At 39.1% G+C, this 27,926-nt stretch overlaps 1 protein-coding gene across 1 annotated transcript; it reads left to right on the plus strand.

The window, feature by feature from the left end:
* Positions 1-25: 25 nt before the first annotated feature.
* Positions 26-27,926, plus strand: LOC124114792 (fibrillin-1-like). The gene is made up of 6 exons (XM_046475548.2): positions 26-494; positions 6,630-6,752; positions 7,266-7,388; positions 16,000-16,134; positions 24,861-24,977; positions 27,009-27,926. Exons 1-6 carry the CDS (start codon positions 170-172, stop codon positions 27,263-27,265), a joined length of 1,080 nt encoding a protein of 359 aa, XP_046331504.2. The 5' UTR covers positions 26-169; the 3' UTR covers positions 27,266-27,926.

Consider the following 27,926-nt stretch of genomic DNA (forward strand, 5'->3'; position numbering starts at 1 on the left):
ATTACCTTCCGAACCCAATGGAGAGCGTTGATTTTAAACAGTGGAAGCTTTAGCCAGCCACTGTGGGACTTCTGATTTATTCCCTGGATACCTCGTCAGGCACTTAACATCAAATGCATACGGTTCCTCCTGTCGTGTAGAAGAAAAACCGCTACACATTTATTTGAAAATGGTTTCCAAATGGTGTGCGTTTCTTTTTAATTTTGTGTTCGTTTCGAAAGGAGTTTCGTCATATTTTTTCATGAACAACAATTGTGGAGTGGATCAGTTTGAAAAGTCACTATCGCTGGACGGATTCATCTATGACGTCTATACTTTAGGAAGTCATAAAGCGATAAATTACTTGGCATGCGCTGTGGATTGCTTCTACAATGTAAATTGTCTGTCGGTAGTGTTTGATGAACAAACGTCTTCGTGTTCTAAATACTTCACTCACATGAAGGACTCCTACACCAGAAGACCCAGCAGCACAGCATCGTACCTGCAACTGAAGGGTAGGTCATAGCTGCACACTGGTAGCGGGGCTTTCCGGGGGATGATCGTTATTTCAAACTTCTGGTAATGGTCTCAGGATAATGTTTTCACTTTTGTAGCATTAAGAGTGATTGTCTCAGGATGATCTTGTTTGTCGTATTAGGAGCTAGCGTTTGAGGATAATTAATAGAAGTTTGTGTTACTGAGTGAGAATTTCTCAGGTTGATTTGTTCATGCTTCTAGAACTAGGAAATTTTTTTTTCTAGTTCGTCTTAACGACAGAGAGGGTAGTATTGAGGCTATAGTATTGAGAGAGAGAGCGAGAGAGAGAGAGAGAGAGAGAGAGAGGGAGAGGGAGAGAGAGAGAGAGAGAGAGAAAGAGAGAGAGTAGGTCATAGCTGCACACTGGCAGAGTTTGTTTTTTCCCGAGGATGAAGGAAGTTCCTAGTATCGGATGAGAGAATAAGTAGATGGTAGTGGTAGTGCTGCTGGCAGATCTTAGTATATAATGGTGGTGTATTTCAGTAAATCAGGCAACAGACCCATTTTAAAATATATATTCAAGCATTCAAACATGTTGCGCAACCAGGGCATGTAGTAATATCAATACTAATCAGTACAAGGGTACCTGAGACCATATACATCTTAGTTGTTGATATATCATAGCTGCTGGCATATCATAACTGCTGGCATATCATAGGTCTGCTATGACCATCATATATGATATGCTGGCATATATATTATATCATATATCATAGCTCTTGACAAATGCCATAGATATATGCCAGCATATAATATCATAGCTGGCATATCATAGGTCTGAGAAAGATTATATCAAGGCCACGAGCACGGGTATGGTGAACTGGGATTCGAACCCACAATCATAGGTTTCTGGCGTGCCCAAGGGACGCAACTCTGCACAGCGAATCGCGGCGCCTGACGACTGGGCCACCCGTGCCCCCATGAGAGAAAGAGAGTTATTTTATGTTTGAAGTATTAAGGGATGAGTTTTTGAGGATGATCTGTTCATGTTTTTAGTATTATTTGAGAGCGTCGTGGAATGCTTTTGAGAGAGAGTGTCTGAGGGTGCTATTTTCAAGTTTGATTAATTCATGAAATACTTCAAGGTTGTTATATTGTGAGGGGGAATTTCGGAGGATGATCTGATCACATTTATAGTAACGAATGAGTACGTTCGAGGATAATTATTTCAAGATTCTAGTACTTGGTGAGAGAGCTTGTTGATGATTATTTTAAGATCCTAGTATCAGGTTTGTTTGTTTGTTGTTTAACGCCGCTCTCAGCAATATTGCAGCTATATTAGTATTTCAAGGATGTATTGTTTAAGAGCGTTATATCAAATTTGTGGTAGTGGTTTGATAGTGTCTGAGAATGATAATAGTAAGTTTGTGGTAGTGGTTGATAGTGACTGAGAATGATAATAGTAAGTTTGTGGTAGTGGTTGATAGTGTCTGGGAATGATAATAGTAAGTTTGTGGTAGTGGTTGATAGTGTCTGAGAATGATCAAAGTAAGTTTGTGGTAGTGGTTGATAGTGTCTGAGAATGATTATAGTAAGTTTGTGGTAGTGGATAATAGTGTCTGAGAATGATAATAGTAAGTTTGTGGTAGTGGTTGATAGCGTCTGAGAATGATAATAGTAAGCTTGTGATACTGGTTGATAGAGTCTGAGAATGATACTGGTAAGTTTGTGGTAGTGGTTGATAGTGTCTGAAAATTATAATATTACGTTTCTGATACTGGTTGATAGGGACTGTAAATGATAATAGTAAGTTTGTGATACTGGTTGATAGTGTCTGTAAATGATTATAGTAAGTTTGTGGTACTTGTTGATAGTGTCTGAGAATGATGATATTAAGTGTGTGGTACTGGATGATAGTGTCTGAGATTTATTATATTAAGTTTGTGGTACTGGTTGATAGTGTCTGAGATTTATTATATTAAGTTTGTGGTACTGGTTGATAGAGTCTGAGATTTATTATATTAAGTTTGTGGTACTGGTTGATAGTGTCTAAGATTTATTGTATTAATTTCTGGTACTGGGTGATAGTGTCTGAGATTTATTATATTAATTTTGTGGTACCTGGTGATAGTGTCTGAGATTTATAATATTATGTTTGTGATACTGGGTGATAGTGTCTGAGATTTATTATATTATGTTTGTGGTACTGGGTGATAGTGTCTGAGATTTATTATATTAAGTTTGTGGTACTGGGTGATAGTGTCTGAGATTTATTATATCAATTTTGTGGTACTGGGTGATAGTGTCTGAGAATGATGATATTAAGTTTGTGGTACTGGTTGTGGTTGAGTGTGTATGAGGATGATCATTCAATGAGAGAGAGAGAGAGAGAGAGAGAGGAGGGAGAGAGAGAGAGGAGGGAGAGAGGGAGAGAGAGAGAGTGTGTTCTTTGGAAGTTTCTGGTATTGGATGAGAGAACAAGTAGAAGATTATTTTAAGTTTGTAGTTCAGCTAAATTTTGCAAATTCATGCAGTTTACCCATGCAATGACCGATCTTAGTGATGGTGTCAGTAACATGTGTTGACAGAATCCTTGCCCGATTTTAAACACGGAGTGAGTGAGTGAATGGTTTAACGCCGCTTTTAACAGTATTCCAGTTACATCACGGCGTGTCAGCTTAATGTGGGAGGAAGCCCGAAGTGATGCAGGTCTCAGACGTTTACCACTTCGCTGAAACCCACGAGCACGGGTATGGTGCTGACAAACCTGGAAACATGGGGCGAACCGGCATTCGAAGCAACAATCATAGGGTTCTGGTTTGTCCTACGGACGCAACTCTGCACATCGAATTGCGGCGCCCTAGACGACTATTTCTTCTACCATATACGCAATAGTGTTTCAGTGATTACACTAGGGCTAGTATTCAAAGGTTACACTATGGATGGTATCCACGGAATATTTTATGGCTTGAATACCAGGATTACTCTATGGGCGGTAAACCAACATTACTCTGTGACTGGTATAACAAGAATACACTATGAATGGTATCCACGGCATATTTTATGGCTTGTATACCATGATTACTCTATGGGCGGTAAACTAAGATTACACTGCCACTGGTATAACAAGAATACACTATGGCTGGTATCCACGGAATATTTTATGGCTTGAATACCAGGATTACTCTATGCGCGGTAAACCAAGATTACACTGTTACTAGTATAACAAAAAGACATTATGGTTGGTATCCACGGAATATTTTATGGCTTGTATACCATGATTACTCTATGGGCGGTAAACTAAGATTACACTGTCACTGGTATAACAAGAATACACTATGGCTGGTATCCACGGAATATTTTATGTTTTGTATACCAGGATTACTCTATGGGCGGTAAACCAAGATTACACTGTTACTAGTATAACAAAAAGACATTATGGTTGATATCCACGGAATATTTTATGGCTTGTATACCATGATTACTCTATGGGCGGTAAACTAAGATTACACTGTCACTGGTATAACAAGAATACACTATGGCTGGTATCCACGGAATATTTTATGTTTTGTATACCAGGATTACTCTATGGGCGGTAAACCAAGATTACACTGTCATTGGTAGAACAAGAATACACTATGGTTGATATCCACGGAATATTTTATGTTTTGTATACCAGGATTACTCTATGGGCGGTAAACCAAGATTACACTCTCACTGGTATAACAAGAATACACTATTGTTGGCAAAATATCATGTTCACAATAATAATTTTCATGGAACAATGTATGTTTACAATAATACTTTACAGATCGATGGTCCGTGTTCACATTAATACTTTACAGGAGAAGGGTTTATGATCACAATCATGCTTCTCAGAGTAACTTTCATTTTCACAATACACCTTGACAGAGAAGTTAGTAAGTGAGTGAGTTTGTTTTACGCCGCTTTTAACAGCATTCCAGTTATATCACGGCGTGTCAGCTTAATGTGGGAGGAATCCACGGAATATAATATGGCTTGTATACCAGGATTACTCTATGGGCGGTAAAAACCAAGATTAAACTGTGACTGGTATAACAAGAACACACTATGGTTGGTATCCACGGAATATATTATGGCTTGTTAACCAGGATTACTCTATGGGTTGTAAACCAAGATTTCATTGTGACTGGTATAACAAGAATACACTATGGTTGGTATCCACGGAATATTTTATGGCTTGAATACCAGGATTACTCTATGCGCGGTAAACCAAGATTACACTGTTACTAGTATAACAAAAAGACATTATGGTTGGTATCCACGGAATATTTTATGGCTTGAATACCATGATTACTCTATGGGCGGTAAACTAAGATTACACTGCCACTGGTATAACAAGAATACACTATGGCTGGTATCCACGGAATATTTTATGTTTTGTATACCAGGATTACTCTATGGGCGGTAAACCAAGATTACACTGTGACTGGTAGAACAAGAATACACTATGGTTGATATCCACGGAATATATTATGGCTTGTATATCAGTATTACTCTATGGGCGGTAAACCAAGATTACACTCTCACTGGTATAACAAGAATACACTATTGTTGGCAAAATATCATGTTCACAATAATAATTTTCATGGAACAATGTATGTTTACAATAATACTTTACAGATCGATGGTCCGTGTTCACATTAATACTTTACAGGAGAAGGGTTTATATTCACAATCATGCTTCTCAGAGTAACTTTCATTTTCACAATACACCTTGACAGAGAAGTTAGTAAGTGAGTGAGTTTGTTTTACGCCGCTTTTAACAGCATTCCAGTTATATCACGGCGTGTCAGCTTAATGTGGGAGGAATCCACGGAATATAATATGGCTTGTATACCAGGATTACTCTATGGGCGGTAAAAACCAAGATTAAACTGTGACTGGTATAACAAGAATACACTATGGTTGGTATCCACGGAATATTTTATGGCTTGAATACCAGGATTACTCTATGCGCGGTAAACCAAGATTACACTGTTACTAGTATAACAAAAAGACATTATGGTTGGTATCCACGGAATATTTTATGGCTTGTATACCATGATTACTCTATGGGCGGTAAACTAAGATAACACTGTCACTGGTATAACAAGAATACACTATGGCTGGTATCCACGGAATATTTTATGGCTTGAATACCATGATTACTCTATGGGCGGTAAACTAAGATTACACTGCCACTGGTATAACAAGAATACACTATGGCTGGTATCCACGGAATATTTTATGTTTTGTATACCAGGATTACTCTATGGGCGGTAAACCAAGATTACACTGTGACTGGTAGAACAAGAATACACTATGGTTGATATCCACGGAATATATTATGGCTTGTATATCAGTATTACTCTATGGGCGGTAAACCAAGATTACACTCTCACTGGTATAACAAGAATACACTATTGTTGGCAAAATATCATGTTCACAATAATAATTTTCATGGAACAATGTATGTTTACAATAATACTTTACAGATCGATGGTCCGTGTTCACATTAGTACTTTACAGGAGAAAGGTTTATGTTCACAATCATGCTTCTCAGAGTAACTTTCATTTTCACAATACACCTTGACAGAGAAGTTAGTAAGTGAGTGAGTTTGGTTTTACGCCGCTTTTAGCAGTATTCGAGTTATATCACGGCGTGTCAGCTTAATGTGGGAGGAATCCACGGAATATATTATGGCTTGTATACTAGGATTACTCTATGGGCGGAAAACCAAGATTAAACTGTGACTGGTATAACAAGAATACTCTATGGTTGCTAAAAGGGATTACACTATGGCTGGTATCCAAGGGTTACGCTAGGGCTGGTATCCTAGGATTACACTGAGGCTGGCATCCCAGGATTACACATTAATGGCATAATAGTCTGCATCCCCGATGGAACCATGGAAGGATACTTTGTGTTGGTACCCAACAGTAGCTGCTGGTTAGGCTGGGTGATTGTGTTGATGACGTTGTTGGTGACGTTGTTCATAATACCAGCCACTGGTGTAACTGGTTCAGACTCGATGATGCACAGGCCGATGCGCGAAAACTGAATTTTCTTTACTTTATAAATTATGCTGAATGCAGCGTCAAACAAAAGCCATCAAAAGACAAGACTCTTTTTAAGTTTTATTTTTCAGATCCAGACAACTGTGCAGACATTGTCGTTCCATGCGGTACCAATGCTGTTTGTCTGAACAAACGTCAAAATGACACGTGCGTATGCAACCCTGGATTAACAGGTGATGGCCAAACCTGCTCGGGTGAGTTAGGGAAGACACTGACTCTGTGCCAAACCATGAGATCTGTGAGGGGTGGGGGCACAGGTGGCCAAGTGACGATGTGTTTAAGAGTACTGCATTTACACGACTACACGTGTATGTGTGTGTGTGTCTGTGTGTGTCTGTGTCTGTGTGGCTGTGTGTCTGCATGTGGATGAGTGTGTGTGTGTGTGTGTCTGTGGCTGTGTGGCTGTGTGTGCCTGGTACCATGAGATCTGTGACAGGTTCCAGAGCCCTCACATTCCTTGAATATTGTTAAATGCTTTCAGTGTTAAACGATCAACAAACAAATAGAATCATTATCATTGTTTGTAGATCCACTTACACAACTTGATGGCTTAACCGACATCGGAAATTAAAATTCAGACGTTAGTAGATAATTTATTCCCAGAAAAAAAGATAATCCTCGCCTGTTCTAGACTTAATTATTCACAGACTGTCGTTAGGCATGCTGATCGCGGCTTACAACAACATGCATTCGTTGTTGGTTTTCAGAGGAGAACGAGTGTCTAACGGGATCCAACAACTGTGACGTAAATGCAGACTGCACCGACGTTGTCGGCTCCTACACTTGTGCGTGTAAACCAGGCTTTAACGGTGACGGATGGACATGTGCAGGTAATGTGTTGTACTCTTCTAAATCTTATCTTAGCTGTTGACATATTATAGTTGTTGACATATCATACTAGTTGACAAATCATAGTTGTTGATATATCATAGCTGTTGACACATAATAGCTGTTGATATATCATAGCTGCTGACGGATCATAGCTGTTGATATATCGCAGCTGCTGACGTATCATAGCTGTTGACATATCATAGCTGCTGACGTATCATAGCTGTTGACTTATCATAGCTGTTCATATATTATAGTTGTTGACATATCATAGTTGTTGACATATCATAGTTGGTGACATATTATAGCTGTTGACATATCATATTTTGTGACATATTATAACTGTTGACATATCATAGTTGTTGATATATCATAGCTGATGACATATCATACTTGTTGACATATCATAGCTTATGACATATCAAAGCTGTTGACATACCATAGCTGTTGACATATCATAGTTGTTGTCATATCATAGCTGTTGACATTATATATAGCTGTTGACATATCATGGTTGGTGAAGTATCATAGCTGTTGACCTTTCATAGTTGCTGACATATCATAGCTGTTGACATATCATAGCTGTTGACCTATCCTAGTTGTGACATATCATAGCTGTTGACATATCATATCTGTTGACATACCATAGCTGTTGACATAACATAGCTTTTGACATACCATAGCTGGCGACATATCATAGCTGTTGATATATCATAGCTGCTGACATATCATAGCTGTTGACATATCATAGCTGTTGACATATCATGGTTGGTGAAGTATCATAGCTGTTGACATATCATAGCTGCTGACATTATAGCTGTTGACATATCACAGCTGTCGACATACTATAGCTGTTGACATATCACAGCTTTTGACATACCATAGCTGTTGACATATCATAGCTGTTGACATATCATGGTTTGTGAAGTATCATAGCTGTTGACATATCATAGCTGCTGACATTATAGCTGTTGACATATCACAGCTGTCGACATACCATAGCTGTTGACATATCACAGCTTTCGATATACCATAGCTGTTGACATATCATAGCTGTTGACATATCATAGCTGCTGACATTATAGCTGTTGACATATCATGGTTGGTGAAGTATCATAGCTGTTGACATATCGTATTTGTTTACATATTATAGTTGGTTACATGTTGTAATTGTTTGTCAGGCATTGTTGTTGACATATCGTAATTGTTATAGTAGAACTGTTAACAGACCATAGCTGTTTACATGTCGCAAATGTTGCAATATTAGAGCTGTTGACATGTGATCGTTCTTGACACGTCATTGCTATTGATGCTTCATAGTTCATGACATACATAGATTACAGTTGTTGCTGTTGATGCTTCATACTTCATGACATACATGGATTACAGTCATTGCCGTTGATGCTTGATAGTTCATGGCATACATGGATTACAGTTGTTGCTGTTGATGCTTCATAGTTCATGACATACATGGATTACAGTCATTGCCGTTGATGCTTCATAGTTCATGACATACATCGATTACAGTTGTTGCTGTTGATGCTTCATAGTTCATGACATACATGGATTACAGTTGTTGCTGTTGATGCTTCATAGTTCATGTTATACATGGATTACAGTCATTGCTGTTGATGCTTCATAGTTCATGGCATACATGGATTACAGTTGTTGCTGTTGATGCTTCATAGTTCATGGCATACATGGATTACAGTTGTTGCTGTTGATGCTTCATAGTTCATGACATACATGGATTACAGTTGTTGCTGTTGATGTTTCATAGTTCATGACATACATGGATTACAGTCATTGCCGTTGATGCTTCATAGTTCATTGCATACATGGATTACAGTTGTTGCTGTTGATGCTTCATAGTTCATGGCATACATGGATTACAGTTGTTGCTGTTGATGCTTCATAGTTCATGACATACATGGATTACAGTTGTTGCTGTTGATGCTTCATAGTTCATGACATAAATGGATTACAGTTGTTGCTGTTGATGCTTCATAGTTCATGACATACATGGACCACAGTTGTTGCTGTTGATGCTTCATAGTTCATGACATACATGGATTACAGTTGTTTATTTATTGTAGCCGTTGACATACAACCGTTGTTGTATGTGTGTGTGTGAGTGAGTTGGGTTTAACGCCGCTTTTAACATTATTCCAGTTATATCACGGCATGTCAGCTTAATGTGGGAGGAAAGCCCGAAGTGATGTAGGTCTCAGACGTTTACCACTTCGATGAAACCCACGAGCACGGGTATGGTGCCTAGACAAACCTAGAAACATAGTTGGGGCGAACCGGGATTCGAACCCACAATCATAGGTCTCTGACGTTCCCAGGGGACGACCGTTGTTGTAAGCGTTGTTAATATATTAATGCTGTTGAGTTATCGTAATTGTTGCAATATTATAGTTCTTGACATATTATACCTGTTTACATATGCAACTTGTCGGATATTAATATTTGTTAGCATGTCATAGCTGTTGACGTATCATAGCTGCCGACATATCATAGCTATTTGCATGCATATCATAAATGTTGATTTATCGCAATTCTTACCACATTATGTTTGTTGATATGTTAAGGTTTTTGACATAGCTGTTAGCATAGCATAATCGTTAACATAGTGAAATTGTTGGCATGTAATAGTTGTTAACAAATCAAAGTTGTTGACATGTCATAATTGTTAAATGATAAAACTTGTTATCGGTTGATGACACATCATGGCCGTTGATTTGTTTTGTAATCGCATAATTGTTGCAATATTATATTTGTTGACATATATTTTCTGTTGACATATCGTAATTACTGGTATATATTAGTTCTTATCATATCATGGCTGTCCACAACCACAGTTATTGACATATCATAGTTCTAACATATCTCCATCGTTATTATAGTTGTTGAAATGTTATGTTCCTTGATATAATCGTAACTGTTGACATGTCCGTAATTGATGACGTTTTTATAGTTAATGACATAGCATAGTTTTTTATAATCATAGTTGCTGTCATATTATAGTTGTTTGTAGGTTAAAGATTGTGATATATAGTTGTTGTGCACATTGCTGTTCATATAGCGTAGTTGTTAAAATATTGAAGTTGTTGACATGATATAGTTATTGTCAAATAATAGTTTTTGACATATCATAATCATTAACATAATGAAGTTATTGATATATTATAGTTGTGGACTTGTTATAGTTGTTGACAAGTCCTAGCTGTTGAGATATTATAGCTGTTGGTAAGTCATAGTTGTTAACATAACACAGTTTTTCACATGTCATAGTTGTTGACATATCATTGTTGTTTACACATCACAGTTGGTGAGCGGAATACCTGTGTGTGGTGTGCGTTAATAACAAGAGATGGTAAAAGTGGATAAATATGTGTGGAGTGTGTTGATAACTGAGATAAGATAACACTTTATTATCCAGAAGGAAATTCCGTGTTAGCATCTCATGTGAGTTTTGAATCAATGATGGTACCGAGATATTTATACTTGTCTTCTTTTTCCTCATTATCTATCGATAACAATTGACATAAAACATGGGTTATCGCTCCAAAAATATACTATCCATACACCAAGATATGAAATAAGAGACGTTGTCTGCACATTTTACAATAAAACAATCAGCAAAACGACTAATACAGTCTTTTGTGTACAAAATAAATATATTGAACGAGATGACACAACCTTGAGGGGTGTCTGTAAAAGTGCGAACCAGAGACGCTGACGAACTGTGGCCTGTTACATAATTGACAAACGATTTGACCCATTTGACAATATTTGAGTGAACACCCATGTTATTAACTGAGTCTGTATGGTATTGAAAGCGGATGAAAAATCGACGAACAATATTCTTACACGGGATTTACCGTTATCTAGAAGGCTATCAATCTCATTCTGAAGAGTCCGTGTTTCGTCCTCGATGCCTCTGTTCGGTCTATATGCAAATTACCAATGGTCGAGAATATGCTGAACTTACAAATAATTATACTCAACAACAAAAGTTTCTGTGACACCAATAGTTTAGTGTATTTTTCAAACAAGTAAAGTTTGTTTTTCAATATTGTAGTACATGTATGGAATCAAGTCACAAAAACGCAACTGCTACAGAAAAGCATGCATTCCATGCAGAAGTTGACTTTTATGCAAGCCCAATGCATTTCACTACCCAAGAATGGGTATAAAATCATGTGCGTTAACTGGATTCCATATGCATTGTGTAACATTGTGCTGACAACAACCACTCAGAAAAACAACGCAATTATTCAACATTACGAAATGCCACGCCTGTCCGAAAATGAGCGTCTGCGAGCCATTTGTATGCTTGAAGCAGGATCGAGACAACGTGATGTTGCGAGACAAGTTAACGTCCACAGAAACACCATTTGGTGTTTATGGCAACGTTGGCAACAGACGAATGCAGTCAGAGACCATCCTCGGAGTGGCAGGCCACACGTAACCAATAATCGAGAAGACAACTGGATTCGAGCAACACACCTACGAAATCGATTCCAGCCAGCAACGGTGACTGACTGCAAGAAGCATTCCTGGCCTTCGACGAATATTTCCACAAACCGTACGTCGTCGCCTCGGATGTGCAGGGATTGTCGCCAGAAGACCCGCCAGACGTCCCATTTTGACAGGAAACCATTGTCAAGCACATCTACAGTGATGCAGACAGCGTCTTCGCAGGACGGTCATGCAGTGGGGACAAGTTCTATTCACTGACGAGTCTCGTTTTCACCTCAGCCACAGCGATGGGCGGATTCGAGTGTACCGACGTCGAGGTGAACGTTACGTCAATCATTGTGTCATGGAAAAAAGATCGGTTCGGGGGCGGCAGCGTTATGGTATGGGGTGGGATTACAGCAAGACAGAGGACCCGTTTGATAGTGGTAGAGGGAAATCTCAATGGACAGCGCTACCGCGACGAGATCATCGGCCCTGTTGTTCTACCGTTTTTGCGTAGTCATGGCCCAGGCATTACCTTTCAACATGACAACACCCTGCCTCATATTGCTCGACTTGTTCAGGATTCTCTTCAACAAAACAACGTGAATGTCATCCCCTGGCCGGCTCGCTCCCCTGATCTCTCACCAATCGAGCACATGTGGGATGAGATGGATCGGCGCCTTCGACGTCAACCACGTGTTCCACAGACACTCCAGGAACTTCGAAACATGCTTCAGCAGATATGGACAGATGTCCCACAGGACTTTGTGCGACGCCTGTTCCATTCCATGAGACAAAGATGTGTTGCTTGCATCGCAACCAGAGGTGGACACACACTGTAAATTGACATTTTGGCATGTTCATGTTTGTTTATGAAATCACGCATAAACCATTTGAACAGGAGTCTTTTATCTCTTGCAAACCGAAATTGTTTCAGATTCGGTAGAAAACATAACTTTGCATTAAATCTTATTCAATGTCACAGGAACTTTTGTTGTTCAGCATATATCTTGATAATGCATTTCATAGCTATTGAAGTTAAAACCACAGGGCGATTGTCATCGTGTACAGTTGGGTTTTAGATTTATGGAAGAGGTACAATGTTAGAACTTTTCCATAACAGAGCAATGCCAAGCTATCATCCTGCTGGAAGGGCAGACATTCATTTTCATAATTTGAGGAAAAATCATACGTGTCAAAATGAACATAAAATGTTCAACTCATTAACGAAAAAACGGTAATCCTGCGCTCTTGTGAGCTTGAAATTTGTGTTGGTCCCAATGGTAGTATTAATGCCATCCCAGACAGAACGTAGATTATTGTTTTTTAATTGTTTTTCAATATGTTGAATAGTGTTAATAACTTTTGTCATGTCGCCTGCGTAAAAATAGTTGTGTGGGGTTAGCGTTTATAGCAAGTGTAAGGGTAAATAGTTGTGTGTGGGTGAATGTTAATAACTTGTGTGTGGTGTGTGTTAATGACTGTGCGGTGAGCGTAAATAGCTGGTGTCTGGTGTGTGTTAATAACCGTGTGTGGTGGGTGTAAATAAATGTGTGTGGTGTGTGTAAATAACTGTGTGGGGTGTGTTTAATAACAGTGTGTGGTAAGTGTTCATAACTGCGTATCTTATGTGGTGATATCTGCATATGGTACATGTAGGTGTTTATACGTGTGTTTTTAGTGAAATTGTATGTCGAAAGTTTAGGTGAGCGTTGATAACACTTTATGGTGTGTGCTAATAATTTCTGTCTGATGTGTGTTCGTCTCCTGCCAAACAAGTACTGGTGTTCAAGTATATATGTATAAACTTATGGTCACAAGTCATATTTGTGGTCACATTGATATTTATCATTGGTATTTAAATATTTAAGTCTTTGAGATGATATTGTTAATGTTGTACATGTGTATATTATAATATACCATCAAACACTGTTTGCTAGCGTCTTCAAACATGTAAGATTGCTCTTTGAATTGATTGAACCTGATCACCCCTCAGATGACAATGAACTGTCTTAACAACTCATTAGCACAAGATCCAATCACAAGATGTCACCATGCGTGCAATGACCTAACTGATTTTGGGTACGTTGACTTAAAAATAAAAACCGGAAACATCTACCCAGTTTAAGTAAATATATATTGACAAAAGAATAACCTAGATTATTCGCCGATACATGTGACTATAACACTATAAATGGTCAGTGTTCATCAGTGTGCGTGTGTGTGTGTGTGTGCGTGCGTGTGTGCAACAGCATGGTTAATGTTAATCAATATGTAGAGTGTGTTGATATTTGTGAGTGGTGAATGTGGGTGTATATAACTGTGTGTGGTGGGTGTAAATAATTGTTTCTGGTTGTTGTCAATAACTCTGTGTGTTTAGTGTTAACACTGTACGTGGTGGGTGCTAATAACTGTATGTGGTGGTCGTAAATAACTGTATGCGGTGGGTGTTAATAACTGTATGTGTTGGTTGTAAATAACTGTTGTGTTGAGTGCTAATAACTGTATGTGGTGGGTGCTAATAACTGTATGTGGTAGGTGTAGATAACTGTGTGTTGAGTGTTAATAACTGTATGTGGTGGGTGCTAATAATTGTATGTGTTGAGTGCTAATAACTGTGTGTGTTGAGTGCTAATACCTATATGTGGTAGGTGTAAATAACTGTATGTGGTTGGTGTTAATAACTGTGTGTGGTGGTTGTAAATAATTGTGTGTGGTTGATGTAAAGAACTGTGTGATGGGTGTTAATAACTGTGTGTGGTCTGGGCGAAGAACTGTGTGTGATGGTTGTTAATAACTGTGTGTGATGGGTGTTAATAACTGTGTGTTATAGGTGTTAATAACTGTGTTTGGTGGGTGTTAATAACTGTGTGTTATAGGTGTTAATAACTGTGTGATGGGTGTTAATAACTGTGTTTGGTGGGTGTTAATAACTGTGTGCGGTGGGTGTTAATAAGTATGTATGGCGTGTGGTAATAACTGAATGTGGTGGGTGTAAATAACTGTGTGTGGTGTGTTTAATAACTGTGTATGCTGTGTGTTGATATCTGCACATGGTACGCGTAGGTGTTTATATGTGTGTTTTGAGTGATGGAAGCTTATGTCTGGTAAGCGTTAAAAGCACCATATGGTGTGTGCTAATAATTTGTGTCTTGTGTGTTCGTACCATCGTGTATTGTGCTGGAAACATATTATATTGTGTTGGCAACATATTGTATTGTCTTGGTAGCATTGCTTCTCTGTGTTCGTAAAATCGTGTATTGTGCTGGTAACATCTTGTTTTGTGTTGGTAACATCTTGTATTGTGTTGGTAACATCTTATATTGTGTTGGTAGCATTGCTTCTCCGTGTTCGTATATTAACATGTATGTTTTATTTTCAAAAACAGAGTGTATTGCGTTAGTACATTTGTGCGTAGCATTGCTTCCCAGTGTTGGTAACTGCACATGGTACATATGTGTGTTCTTAAGTGTGTTTAGAGTGATGGAAGCTTATGTCTGGTAAGCAATGATAACACTATATGGTGTGTGCTAATAATTTGTGTCTGATGTGTGCTCGTAACAATGTGTATTGTTTGTAACGTCTTGCATTGTTTTTGATTACATCGTGTATTGTGTTGGTAACATACTGTATTGTGTTGGTAACATACTGTAATGTTTTTGATTAAATCGTTTATTGAGTTGTAGCATTGCTTCTCTGAGTTCGCAACATCGTGTATTGTGCTGGAAACATTGTTTTGTGTTGGTAACATCATGTATTGTGTTGGTAACATACTGTAATGTTTTTGATTAAATCGTTTATTGTGTTGTAGCATTGCTTCTCTGAGTTCGCAACATCGTGTATTGTGCTGGAAACATATTGTTTTGTGTTGGTAACATCATGTATTGTGTTGGTAACATCTTATGTTATGTTAGTAGCCCAATCGCGTCGATCGATCCTCATGATATTAATCACTGGATTGTCTTTTCCAGACTCGATTATTTACAGACCGCCGTCATATAGCTGGAATATTGCTGAGTGCGAACCAACCAACCAACTTTGAATACAGTGACTATATAAATTGTATGGACTGCACTGACTGTATCGGTTGTATAGACTGTATTGGTTGCATTTACTGCATTCGCTGCATTGATTGCATTTCAGACAACAATGAATGTAGTACTCCCAACGTCTGTCACGAGAACGCCAACTGCACGAACACTTTGGGGTCCTACACGTGCCACTGTAACCACATGTATGAAGGGGACGGTGTGAACTGCAACCTTGAGAAAATCAAAGGTAAGGGTTTGTATGGAATCCTAGAAGTGAGTGAGTGAGTATGGTTTTACGCCGCTTTTAGCAATATTCCAGCAATAATACGGCAGGGGACACCAGAAATGGGATCCACACATTGCACCTATGTCGGGAATCGAACCTGGGTATCGGCGTGACGAGCGAACGCTTTAACCACTAGGCTACCCGACCGCCTCTCCTAGAAGTGACATGGTCCCATTGTTACCCTTACAACTACATGCAGAGAGAGTCACAATTAACCATAGTGTGACAATGTCATTTGTCATTTGGTCATTTGTAGCATTTTCGCATTGTCATATTGTCGCATTGTCGCGCTTTGAATAATAATCTTTATTTTACCACAGGGCGACAATGCCACAATGCGACATTTTTCAAGGTCAAAATATGTCGCGTGGTCCCTTTGTCGCCTCATCTATACAGTATATTATGTGTGAAAAAGGCGTTAAACTGCGCGTCAATACGACATATTGATAATGTCGCATTGTCGCATCGTCGCCCTTTTCGATTAATAGTGCGCATGTGTAGTAAGTGAATTAATCTACGCATGCGCAGAAATGATTATAGTCTTTTTCAAACTCCAGTGGTCTTTTGTTAGCTCTTATAGTCTAAAAAGTAGCAATGACAGTATTGATTACTTTTTCTGAAATTATAACACATCTTTCATCGTTGCTTTAGAAAGTATTACATATGTCGTTATTGCCGGTATCGCTTTATACGTGTTTTCAAAGCAAGGAACATACTCTTTGAATTTATATTTAATTCAATTCTTGTCTCCTACACCTTTTGAAATCGATGAGGGCACACGGTTGGCCCTGTCGTTATTGACGGGGCAACTCACTGTGCAGAGTTGCGTCTCCTAGACGTACCAGAAAACAATGATCGTGGGTTCGAATCCCAGCGCGACATACATGCTTCTCTGGGGGATTTCCTTCTATATCAAGCTGACACGCTGTGACATAACTGAATGGGTGACTGTGCGCCTGCGCCTGAGAGTTTCTAGGGTTTCGGTCCTGCCACACAATGAGGCACATGGTTAGACTGACATGTCGTGTTGTCGCGCTTTTGCAAACTTAACTCATTATAACCCAAACTCGCTCATTCGCCCAAATCGATGGATTCGTTTTGCAGAGTGGTGTCCCTTGGCATGTCAGAAACCTATGATCGTTGGTTCGATTCTCCGATACGTCCTGATTATGATTTCAGGTTTGAAACTACATCACGTCCGGCAGTCCTGGCACACCAAGCTGACACGCCGTGGAATAACTGAAATACTGTTTAGAGCGGCGTTAAACAATACTCACTCACTCATGATATCCCTTTAGATGATACGACGATTTGAAAGCTTGGTAAATTAGGAAGGTATATCACAATAATGATTTTGAGCTGTCTGAATTCTATATTTGATTCTTATTTTCTTCATCCAGGGGATGTTACGATTCACTAATACACAGATGCATCAATACTATTCTCAAACAATACGACGCGCGATACACACTTACCTGTATCGATTGATAGTTAAATCCTTTATCATATTACGCATGGACCTTTATTGAGGCATATTTAATTCATTTAATTTCGAGTTATGTCGCTAACAGGGAATTTTCTATTGTATTTAATAAAAAAAAATACGAAAGTTGCCACTCTTGTTTTATATAACATAAATTATTGATTGAAAAAAAGAAATTTTTATTTCGGATTCGAGACGAGATATTCAGGAAGGTTAAACCTTAGTACGTATGCCTTATGAAATATATATAAATTTACAATAAATTGCCACGAATCTCTCATAGTCGCGTATCATATCGTGCACAAAGTATCGCGATACGCATCGTTCATGTATAGGGAGATAGTCCTATCATGACATCCCTGCTTACATCAAACTTCAGATGACCGACAACTCTTTAACCCACAGACTTAGCTCCTTCTTGACGAACGTACCTGTATGTATGCACATTTGTAATTTTTGTGACTGAGCATACATCTAGATCATATTTTGTCAAAATTCTGAAAATAAGCAGTATTTAATAAAAGCGCGACAATGCGAAATTTTGTTGAAATGTCGCGTTGTTGCATTGTTGCGTTGTCGCGCTTTTACAAAACGTTGTTTGATTTTATTTGATTTGTTGAACGTAACTTGGATCTTAATCCTATGAATCATAACTGAATAGGACCACATTGGGCCGTTGGTATTTTTAATAAGTAAGTGTATTCCGAAGCATTTTGCATAAGAATATCTTGAAGGTACATAGTAATGAGGTCAACTGCCATTTGATTGGTAAGATTTGAAATGGCTTTAAAGCTTGAAATAGACTTAACTAAGTTGGTTTAAAAATAATATATGTGAATGTGTATCGGACCATTTAAATACTTGCTTTTGAATATGATCAGAGTGCGTACACAATTGGTCAGTTTGCACTGTGTGTCAGCCACAAGTCCTGTGGAAGTCAGTAAAAGACTACAAACGTCGACACGTTGACGCTTTGTTCTCTGATGAAGATGCATCACCTACTGTTGTGGATTCGTGGCCGAGATTTGTTGTCATTGCTCCTGCTGATGGCGACACACTAACATTACACCCTTTAGCGATCTCCAGGGGTATCCAAGGTGTCCGCAGAGACTACCAAAGGTAACGCGCCTTCGAGATGGCTCAATCCTACTGGAGTGTGCATGGAGGCAACAATCAGTTAACTTTCTGTTTTTTACAGAAGTTTGTTTTAACACCAAGGTTGTTGTTTCGGCACCAGGACACAGATTTCTACCCGAGGAATTATCAGGGACCGGACATGAGCGAAGACAAAATCACAACTGAGTTGAAAAGTCAAGGTGTAATTGCTGCCAAGCGATTTACAAAGAAACAACAAGATGGAACTTTTACCAAAACCAATACTTTTTTGTTTACTTTGACCCTTTAAAGTTCTTCCAAAATCTATGAAAGTAGGTTACTTGAACATCGGAGTAGAGGTCTATGTACCTAATCCACTCTGGGGTTACAAATGCCAAACGTTTGGACATGGTGACAAGTTTTGCCATAAAAACGCAGTATGCTTCCTCTGTGGTGGTGCTAATGAGAGCTCAGAATGCAAGGAAAACATCAATTGTGCCAACTGAAGTGGTGATCACATGGCTTCTTCCAACTCTTGTCCATTTGTTCTCCAAGAGACCCACATAAAAAGGTCAGTTCCATCTGGAACTCAGTCTTCATCCCAAACATATTCAGCTGTTATTTCCTCCCCTGCTATTGCCACCAAAGTCACAATTGTTTCCATCTCATGTCAAGCAACTATCTCTCCGATTAAGAAGGACCAGTTAATCCTTGACGAGCACACTCAGATATGTCAGCACGAGCCACAAATATTTTCCTCTCAGACAGATGCTCAACCCATACAAGAACAAACAGATGAACCAGTAAAATCAAATGACAATGAAGCAGTGGGCGAAGCTCATTTGACCCAAAAGGAAAAGACACAAATATGAAAGACCAGGGCACTCCAACATTTGGAGGTGCCTTCTCCTGTTACAACCCCAAGTAGAGGTTAATAATCCATATGAGCCTCTGGAGATGGAGGTTATTCCTACACTGCCAGCTCATGGGAGTGGACCTCCTTCGCTTCCCTTCCAGTTTAGCCACCATGATTAACCCTTTTAATATTATCCAATGGAATTGCAGGGGACTACGGAATAATTTCAATAAATTGCAGTTAATAATTCAGGATTATAAGTCATCGGCATTATGTCTATTTAGAAACTTATTTAAGAAAAACTGACCAAATTGACAATCTTGGTGAGGCAGGGCGTGATTCACAGCCTTGTCCTTCTACATACGCCACTTAAAGCTATTGCTATTTACTTAAGCATTGTTTTCACATTATGTTCTCTATATGTACCTCCATCTTTCACCCTTCAAATAACTGATCTTCAGGCACTATATGACCAGCTCCCGAAGCCCTGTATCATTATGGGATATCTAACTGGGCCTAATCCACTTTGGGGGTAGTGATGCTACAAACAGAAAAGGGAAGATATTGGAAAGGACTTATGCATTTTTAACGAAAACTCTAAAACCCATTTACATCCTGGAACAGACACCTATTCGCCTCTTGATGTATTACTCACAAACTCTGAACTTTGAAATGAATTTAACTGGTCAGTCCACCACGACCTCTGTTGAAGTAACCATTTTTCTACTATTACTCCACCTGATGTCCCTCCATCAACTAGATGGATCTCCCTCTACGCTGAATGGCTTTTGTTCGAGTTACTCTGTACAAGCAAATAAAATCCTAGTCGTTTTGTAGATGTTCCTAATTCAATAAAAATGTTTTCTGGGGAACTAAATAAAAAAGCTGTTGAATGTGTTCCTAAGTCCTCTGCAAACCTACACATCTGTAAATCATGGTTTAATGATACTTGCAAACAAGCTAGGAAGGCACGGAAGAAAGCTGAGCATTATTTCCGTCACCATCCAATGGTCCATGATTTACATAAATTCAAAATTGTAAATGCTAAGGCACTGCATACATTTGAGAAAAATAAACGGAAATCTTGACAAGCTAACGTTTCAAAAATAAATTCACGTAGGCTCATGTTCAAGGTATGGAAAGCTCGTGTTCAAGGTATGGAACATGATTTAAAAAATCAAGGTGATTCTGGTTTCAAAAAATGGCAATGAATTGTCAACTGATAAAACAGATATTGCTAATAAATTTGGTGAAACTTTGGCTAAACGTTCTTCCTCATCAAACCACGTACATCAGTTCCAAACGTACCAAAAACAGCAGGAAAAGAAAACTATTAATTATAATTCAGATAATTGCGAAGATTACAACGAAATATTTTCTATTCATGAACTACATACTTCTCTTGACTAAGATCACGATACCGCTTCAGGAGCTGATAACATACATTCAGATAATTGCGAAGATTACAACGAAATATTTTCTATTCATGAACTACATACTTCTCTTGACTAAGATCACGATACCGCTTCAGGAGCTGATAACATACATTATCAGCTTCTGAAGCACTTACCAGAATCATATCTACAAACAAAGTTAAATATTTTGATGAAATTTGGATGTCAGGAAGATTTCCACCATCTGGGCGTGATGAGTTTGTTGTTCCAATACCTACACCCGGGCGAGAACACTGACCCTTGAAACTACTGATTAATTTTATTGACAAGCAGCGTTTGCAAAACTGTTTAACGCATGATAAATAATCGACTAGATTGGTACTTAGAAACCAACAATCTCATTACGAACATACAATGTGGTTTCCGTAAAAACAGAAGTATCGATCATGTAGTGCGTTTAGAATCATTCGTAAAAAAATGTCATAATAAACAAACAACATGCAGTGTCTATCTTTTTCGATCTAGAAAGCATATGACACTACATGGAAACACGGTATCTTAAAATATTTACATTATTTTGGAGTGCGAGGGCGTTTGTCTCAATTTATATCCAACTTTTTAACAGACTGACAATTTCGAGTCCGCGTGGGTTCTACCCTGTCTGATCATTATAATCAGGATCAGGGTGTCCCACAAGGCAGTATGCTGTCTGTCACAATATTCAGCATAAAGATCAATAGTTTATCAAAAGTTTTAAATGAATCAATTGATGGATCACTTTTTGTGGATGATTTAAACATTTCTTGTCGTGGACAAAACATAGTATTGACAGGCAACTCCATCTATGTTTAAATAAAATCCATAAATTGTCGCTTAAAACTAAAACAAACTGTGTACACTTTTGTAGAAAATATAAGCCACAAAAGGACTCTGATTTAGTTTGAAATAGAACTCCTATCAACATAGTAAAAGAAGCCAAGCTCCTTGGTATTATTTTTTACCATCACTTGACCTTTCTATCACACATTAATTACTCAAAACATTAATGTCTGAAGGCACTTGATCCATTGAAAGTCGTGTCAACGTCAAAGCGGGGGAAAGGATCAGAAACCCTCCTCCAGCTGTGTAGAGCGCTCATCCACTCTGATCATGAACTGGATAATGGCTCCATCGTATATAGTGGAGCTTGTAAAGGCAATTTAAAAATAAAAACTCGATTCTTTTCATTTTCAGAAACTTCCCCGATACAAAGTTTGTATGTGGAGCCTGATGAGCCGTCCCTTAAATAACGACGCATTAAATTGTCTTCACAGTACATTTCTAAATTACATTCTTCTAAATCAAATCTGGTGCATGGCTGTGTTTTAAATCCTCTTTCCGACGAACTTTACACCATCTCTTATTATAATAATTGGAATAAGAATACAATCTCATATTTTTGTTGCTAAAATATATCTTGATAATAGAGCCCCCACTCAGCTTTTGACTTCTCCACTATGGCAGTTAGTAAAACCAGAGGTGAATCTTACCTTAACTAAATTTTAAAGAAATATCAAACAAATCAGACAAAAACAGACACACAGACCACTTTGTACCATTGACTACACTGACTCAAAGGCGATATTGACAGCGCTACAATATATCAATAAACAATCAAAACATAAACAATTCATTATATTTTCAGTCTCCCTATCATGTCTTCAGGAAATTAGAAATCACACTTGCAAACGTCCACTTTTAACCGAAATTCTTTTGAAGTCGTATTGGCCATTCCAGATATACACATGAATATTTAATGAAAGGTAAGGATCTTCCATTTTGTATCCCTTGTGATGAGAGGATCACAGTCTAGCATGTCCTGCTTGACTGTATCGATTTTGCCGTCACAAGGGATCAATACTTCCACCCTTCAAGTATCTTTCTAATATAAGTTCTCATTTAATCATAGGTTTTTGAAAAGAACTTGAGTTGTTTCATATGTTTTATTGATATTTTTTGTGCATAATCAAGGACTTTTTTTAATTCGTAGAATGAATTGGATAACCAAGATTGCCAGTGGCTCCTCGAAAGGGGTTGAAGAAGTGTAAAATTATTGTCCCCCTGAGAGGGTATGCAAGACCTTTCAAAGTAGTTTAATTTCTGCCACGTTCTTAATCGATGGGCAAAATTTGTCAATCATCGCCAACAACTGAAGGGATGATGTAAATCCTGCTGGGTTCCATGCAGGAAGCTTAAGTACTGTAAGTCCCCATGGTCCCTGGTATGGTGATCTACCTTCAGTTGCCCGTTTTTTATCAGTTCTTATCATGTGTAGTGCTATCCTTATAATGATTTCATACTAGTTATAAAAAAAATTCTGTGATAAGTCTAGTTAATTTACTGTCCTTCGTAGGCAGGGTTTTACATAATCTGCATGTATTTATGATGTTTAACCCTTGATGGCTGAGATATTGCAGATGTGGCTCACTCACATCACTATGTTTTAGTAAAGACTCAAAAGAAGCAGGTTTCCAAGTCTCCGTGAGCTCGATTGGGACTATATTATAGCTGAATCTGTATAAGTCCTATTGTCAGCGGATCATGTCACGATTAAGGGACACGACTCTTGATAAAAGCAACCAAGTGCCTTTGCATATGAAACACGGAGGAAACTGAAAAGCATAATTGTTGACGTATATACTGCGTTAGTTGATGTGTACATTTGACCTCGATTTTTCTATTTGTGAGTGTTTTTTCCGCAGTTCTTTTCTGTTCGTCGAGTTATGAATAATTATAAATATTGGATTTGGTGTGTATTGGGTTTTTTCTTTATTTAACGCCACACTCAGCAATAGTCCAGCTGTATAACGGCTCTCAGTAATTATCGAGAATGGACCAGACAAACCATTAATTGACACCACGAGCATCGATCCAAGCAGTTGGGGTACGATGACAAGCGTCAACCAGCCAATAACCAATCAGCCTGACCATCCGACCCCGTTCGTCGCCTCTTACAACAAGCATTGTCATTTTTTACAGTAAGCATGATTTGCTGAAGACCCATTCCGACGTGCACAAGCATGGTGCTCACAAATCTAACCTTGTAACCTGAAAATCATGCACAAGTGCACTGTCCATAAAAACGAACACTTAAAATCTGTTCAAGCCTTGGTAAAAGTTGCCATCATCATTTCGCACCCTTTTGGAATTGTCCAAAATTATTGTTTCGGGTACATACATGTATGACCTGACAGTCGTTTAATTACAATATCTCAGAGGAAAGTAGATCCCAGAGAAACTACCAACATCCTATTCATTTCGAGGTGCATTTCCATAGCTTTAACCCTGCTATCAACTTTGAGAACTTTAACACCGTACAGCAATGCAATAACTGACAATTTCATGTATACAGTTTAGCTTCATGAAATCTTAATGGAAATCTGGAAAGAACAATTTTCAGTTTAACTGACAGCATGAATTTTAAACAGGTTTCACAATTAATAAAAGTTTTGAATTGTACATAACAATGCGGCTTTAACATACATTTCTCGACGCAGTAAGGAGCTTGAATTGCAGAGGTTACAGAGATCAAAATATAATTTGCCATGGCAAGTACCTGAAAATATATCAAAGCGTATTTTTTACCTAAATAATTCATAGGTTTTACATGAGTGAGTATTGTTTTACGCCGCTTTTAGCATTATTCCAGCAATATCACGGCGGGGGACACCAGAAATGGGCTTCACACAATGTACCCATGTCGGGAATCGAACCCGGGTCTTTAACCACGAGGCTACCCGACCGCCCCGGTTTTACATGAAAGGTATCCCGCATCTACTCATTGCCTCATCAGTATACAGCATCGTTATTTTTGTTCCAGGACAAACATGTACACAGGCTTCAGGCTGCATCCGAAGTAACTTCACCTGCTCCTCTGGTCTCTGCGACTGTGACGTTGGCTACAGCTACAACGGCACCTCCAACACCTGCGTCATCAGTAACATCATTACACATTATCCTATCTTGTTGCAGCAAATTGTACTAAAACTGATATTATTAAAACAGTTTGCTGAAGATCAATGGTCTTAAAATATGAAATGCAAAATATTATATAAATGAACAATAGTGATTATTATAGGACACGGGTTAATAATCACTTGATCATATGATGTAATTTTAAAAGTAAATTACGTTTAAGACGTTTGACTGAAGTAACTGCAGAAACCGCGTATGAATACAATGTGTGAGTGAACCACACGTTTGTCATGTAGTGCCAAACGGTTTGTAGTTACATGTGTGAACAGAAACATCCTCACATGGAGAAATATCCGATAAACGTACAGGAGACAGGAAACGACAGTTTATTGAGCAGGTTGACATTGCACCGATGCATGGAGCGTATTCAAAGTAGTCCCTCATCAGGTCACTCGTCACCACTCGCCCCTTTCCGTAATCGCTATTCGGCTTGTCCCGGAATAACACGAGTTGGTCACGAATGCTCCTCGGGTACCTCTTCTGCATGTTAATCACTGAGACCAAGTTTATCGGACTGATTTATCGCATCGATAACGGTATCAATTATATGATGACAATAAATCAACTGGTCTGATATGTCAGGAATTCAGGTACAGACGGCTGCGGTAACCATATCTCAGGCCTGCTCCCTGTAAAATAATTAGCTCTTGACTTGTCGACCCCCTCCTCCACAGTCACACACACAGACACACACACCGCGCTCCCCTCCATTATTAAATGGACGATCCTTTACTGAAGCATTAAACCATGAAATAAGTTCAAAGCATAAAACGAAATGTTTGTTACATCCAAACGACATGAGTATGCAAACTGGATTACCGGAAACGGCACTACTTTCACCCGTGCACGTGGTATTTACATACAAAATGGATCTTGGAGGCAATGTTTGAATAGATCAAAGGGGGTTGCTAGAATGTGATCAGTATTCGCAAATGGTATTTCCAGCTTATAAATTGATATTCTCGAATTACATACACACACACAATATCAGCATGAACCAGTTCAGCACAACACTAGACTTACCGATTTATCGAATTATCCCAAATCGACTTGAGGAGGGTCAAATAATGGTAACTCAAGAGAGATTCTGCAGCAGTAATATAACAGTGCTTCATATTTGAATACGGGTTTTCTGTTAAGATGAGAATTGCTTTAGATTTAATGTATGACCCTTTCTCTTGAAAGAATGGGAGCGGTTGGGTAGCCCAGGGGTTAAAGCCTTCGCTCGTCACGCCGAAGACCCGAGTTTGATTCCCAACGTGTGTGAAGTACATGTCTGGTGTCTTCCGCCATGATTTTGCTGGAATATTGACAAAAGCGGCGTAAAACAATATTCCCTCGCCGACCCACTTGAACGAGTGAGTGTGCGCATGTGTTTAACGTCACAACTATGTGGTGGTTATAGTACGGTGATAAGTCTAGCATGGACCAGACAAACCACAAAAGGCATGAGCAGCGAACCGCGCGACAGGTCGGATGACAGACGTCAGCCAAGTCACTGCTTGGCCACCCGATCTCAGTCGGCTTTTGTGACAATCATTGGGTACTGGGTACCCTGAAATTACCAACTGATGTCTCTTGGCCAAATTGCTTTCAAACATTCGTGAGGTTAGCGAATGAGTGAGTGAGTGAGTATGGCTTTACGCCGCTTCTAGCATTATTCCATCAACATCACGGCAGGGGACACCGGAAAATGGGTTTCACACATTGTACCCTGGGGAATCGAACCCTGGTCTTCGGCGTGACGAGCGAACGCTTTAACCACTAGGCTACCCGACCGCCCCTCGTAAGATAAGCAATTGCTATCCGGAATATGATAGACTCTGAGTATATGAGTGAGTGAGGGAGTTTGGTTTGACGCTGCTTTGAGCAATATTTCAGTCATTTTCAGGCGTGGCATCTTGATGTGGCCATGTCTTTGACGTTTAGTCCTTTGGTGAAACCCCCCTCACGGTCAAACTATACTCACTTATTGATGTATGTTCTTCTTCAGGGTGCGACAACTACGGCAGCGAGTTCAGCCATCAATCAACCACCTACTGCGTCACCGGCTACAATAACGCAATTTACGACGTCAACACCTACACCGAATGCAGACAGCACTGCTTGACCACCTCCTCCTTCACCTGCAGGACCTTCGAACTCTGGAACGGCGCGTGTTACCTCTCATCAGCTGTTAAAACCGAAGTTCCGGACGCGAAATGGGCCCCGTGGACCGGGTGCAAATATTACCAGCGTCATTGTGCTTAGTGTGCCCGTGTCTCACACGTACCTTATTCTGTTTGTTTCATACTTTGTAAATTCAGATTGGATGCAGAGTTGTTCACGGGACATTGGAGACAAGTCTTCGGATAGCGTCCCCTTAACTGCCAGGATCCGATGGTCGCGTCATATGTGAACCCCCTTGAGCTTTCCTGCCACCTTAATTATTTGTGGGCCTGTCATACAACTGGAGTACTGTTCACAACTGCAGTCTTACGTAGTTCTGATCCCATACTTTACCTTATTCTTTGAATATTATATTATGGTTATGATTTTGATTATTAAAGTTTGCTACCTCCACAGCATCTACATCTGGCGCATGATAATTTAACCACGCATGTGTCACGATGTTTCTCTATTAACATGTGCCCGGGCGGTCGGTAATAGTCATTGAATTTGTGCCTCAACTACGATGACTAATTTAGAAATCCAAATCATCCGCATCCACGTACCGTATAGTTCAGTTGTTTAATATTGAAGACGAACCGACCACTCAGATTGGTCAATCATAGGTTTCAAGTGAAAATGATTTTAACTCTTATTTAAAGGGGGCACGGGTGGCCCAGTCGTCTAAGGCGACGCAATTCGCTTTGCAGAGTTGCGTCCCTTGTGCACGCAAGATACCTATGATTGTGGGTTCGAATTTCGA

This window comes from Haliotis rufescens, unplaced genomic scaffold, assembly GCF_023055435.1.
Source record: "Haliotis rufescens isolate VD_foot unplaced genomic scaffold, xgHalRufe1.0.p SCAF_18, whole genome shotgun sequence".
Taxonomy (NCBI): domain Eukaryota; kingdom Metazoa; phylum Mollusca; class Gastropoda; order Lepetellida; family Haliotidae; genus Haliotis; species Haliotis rufescens.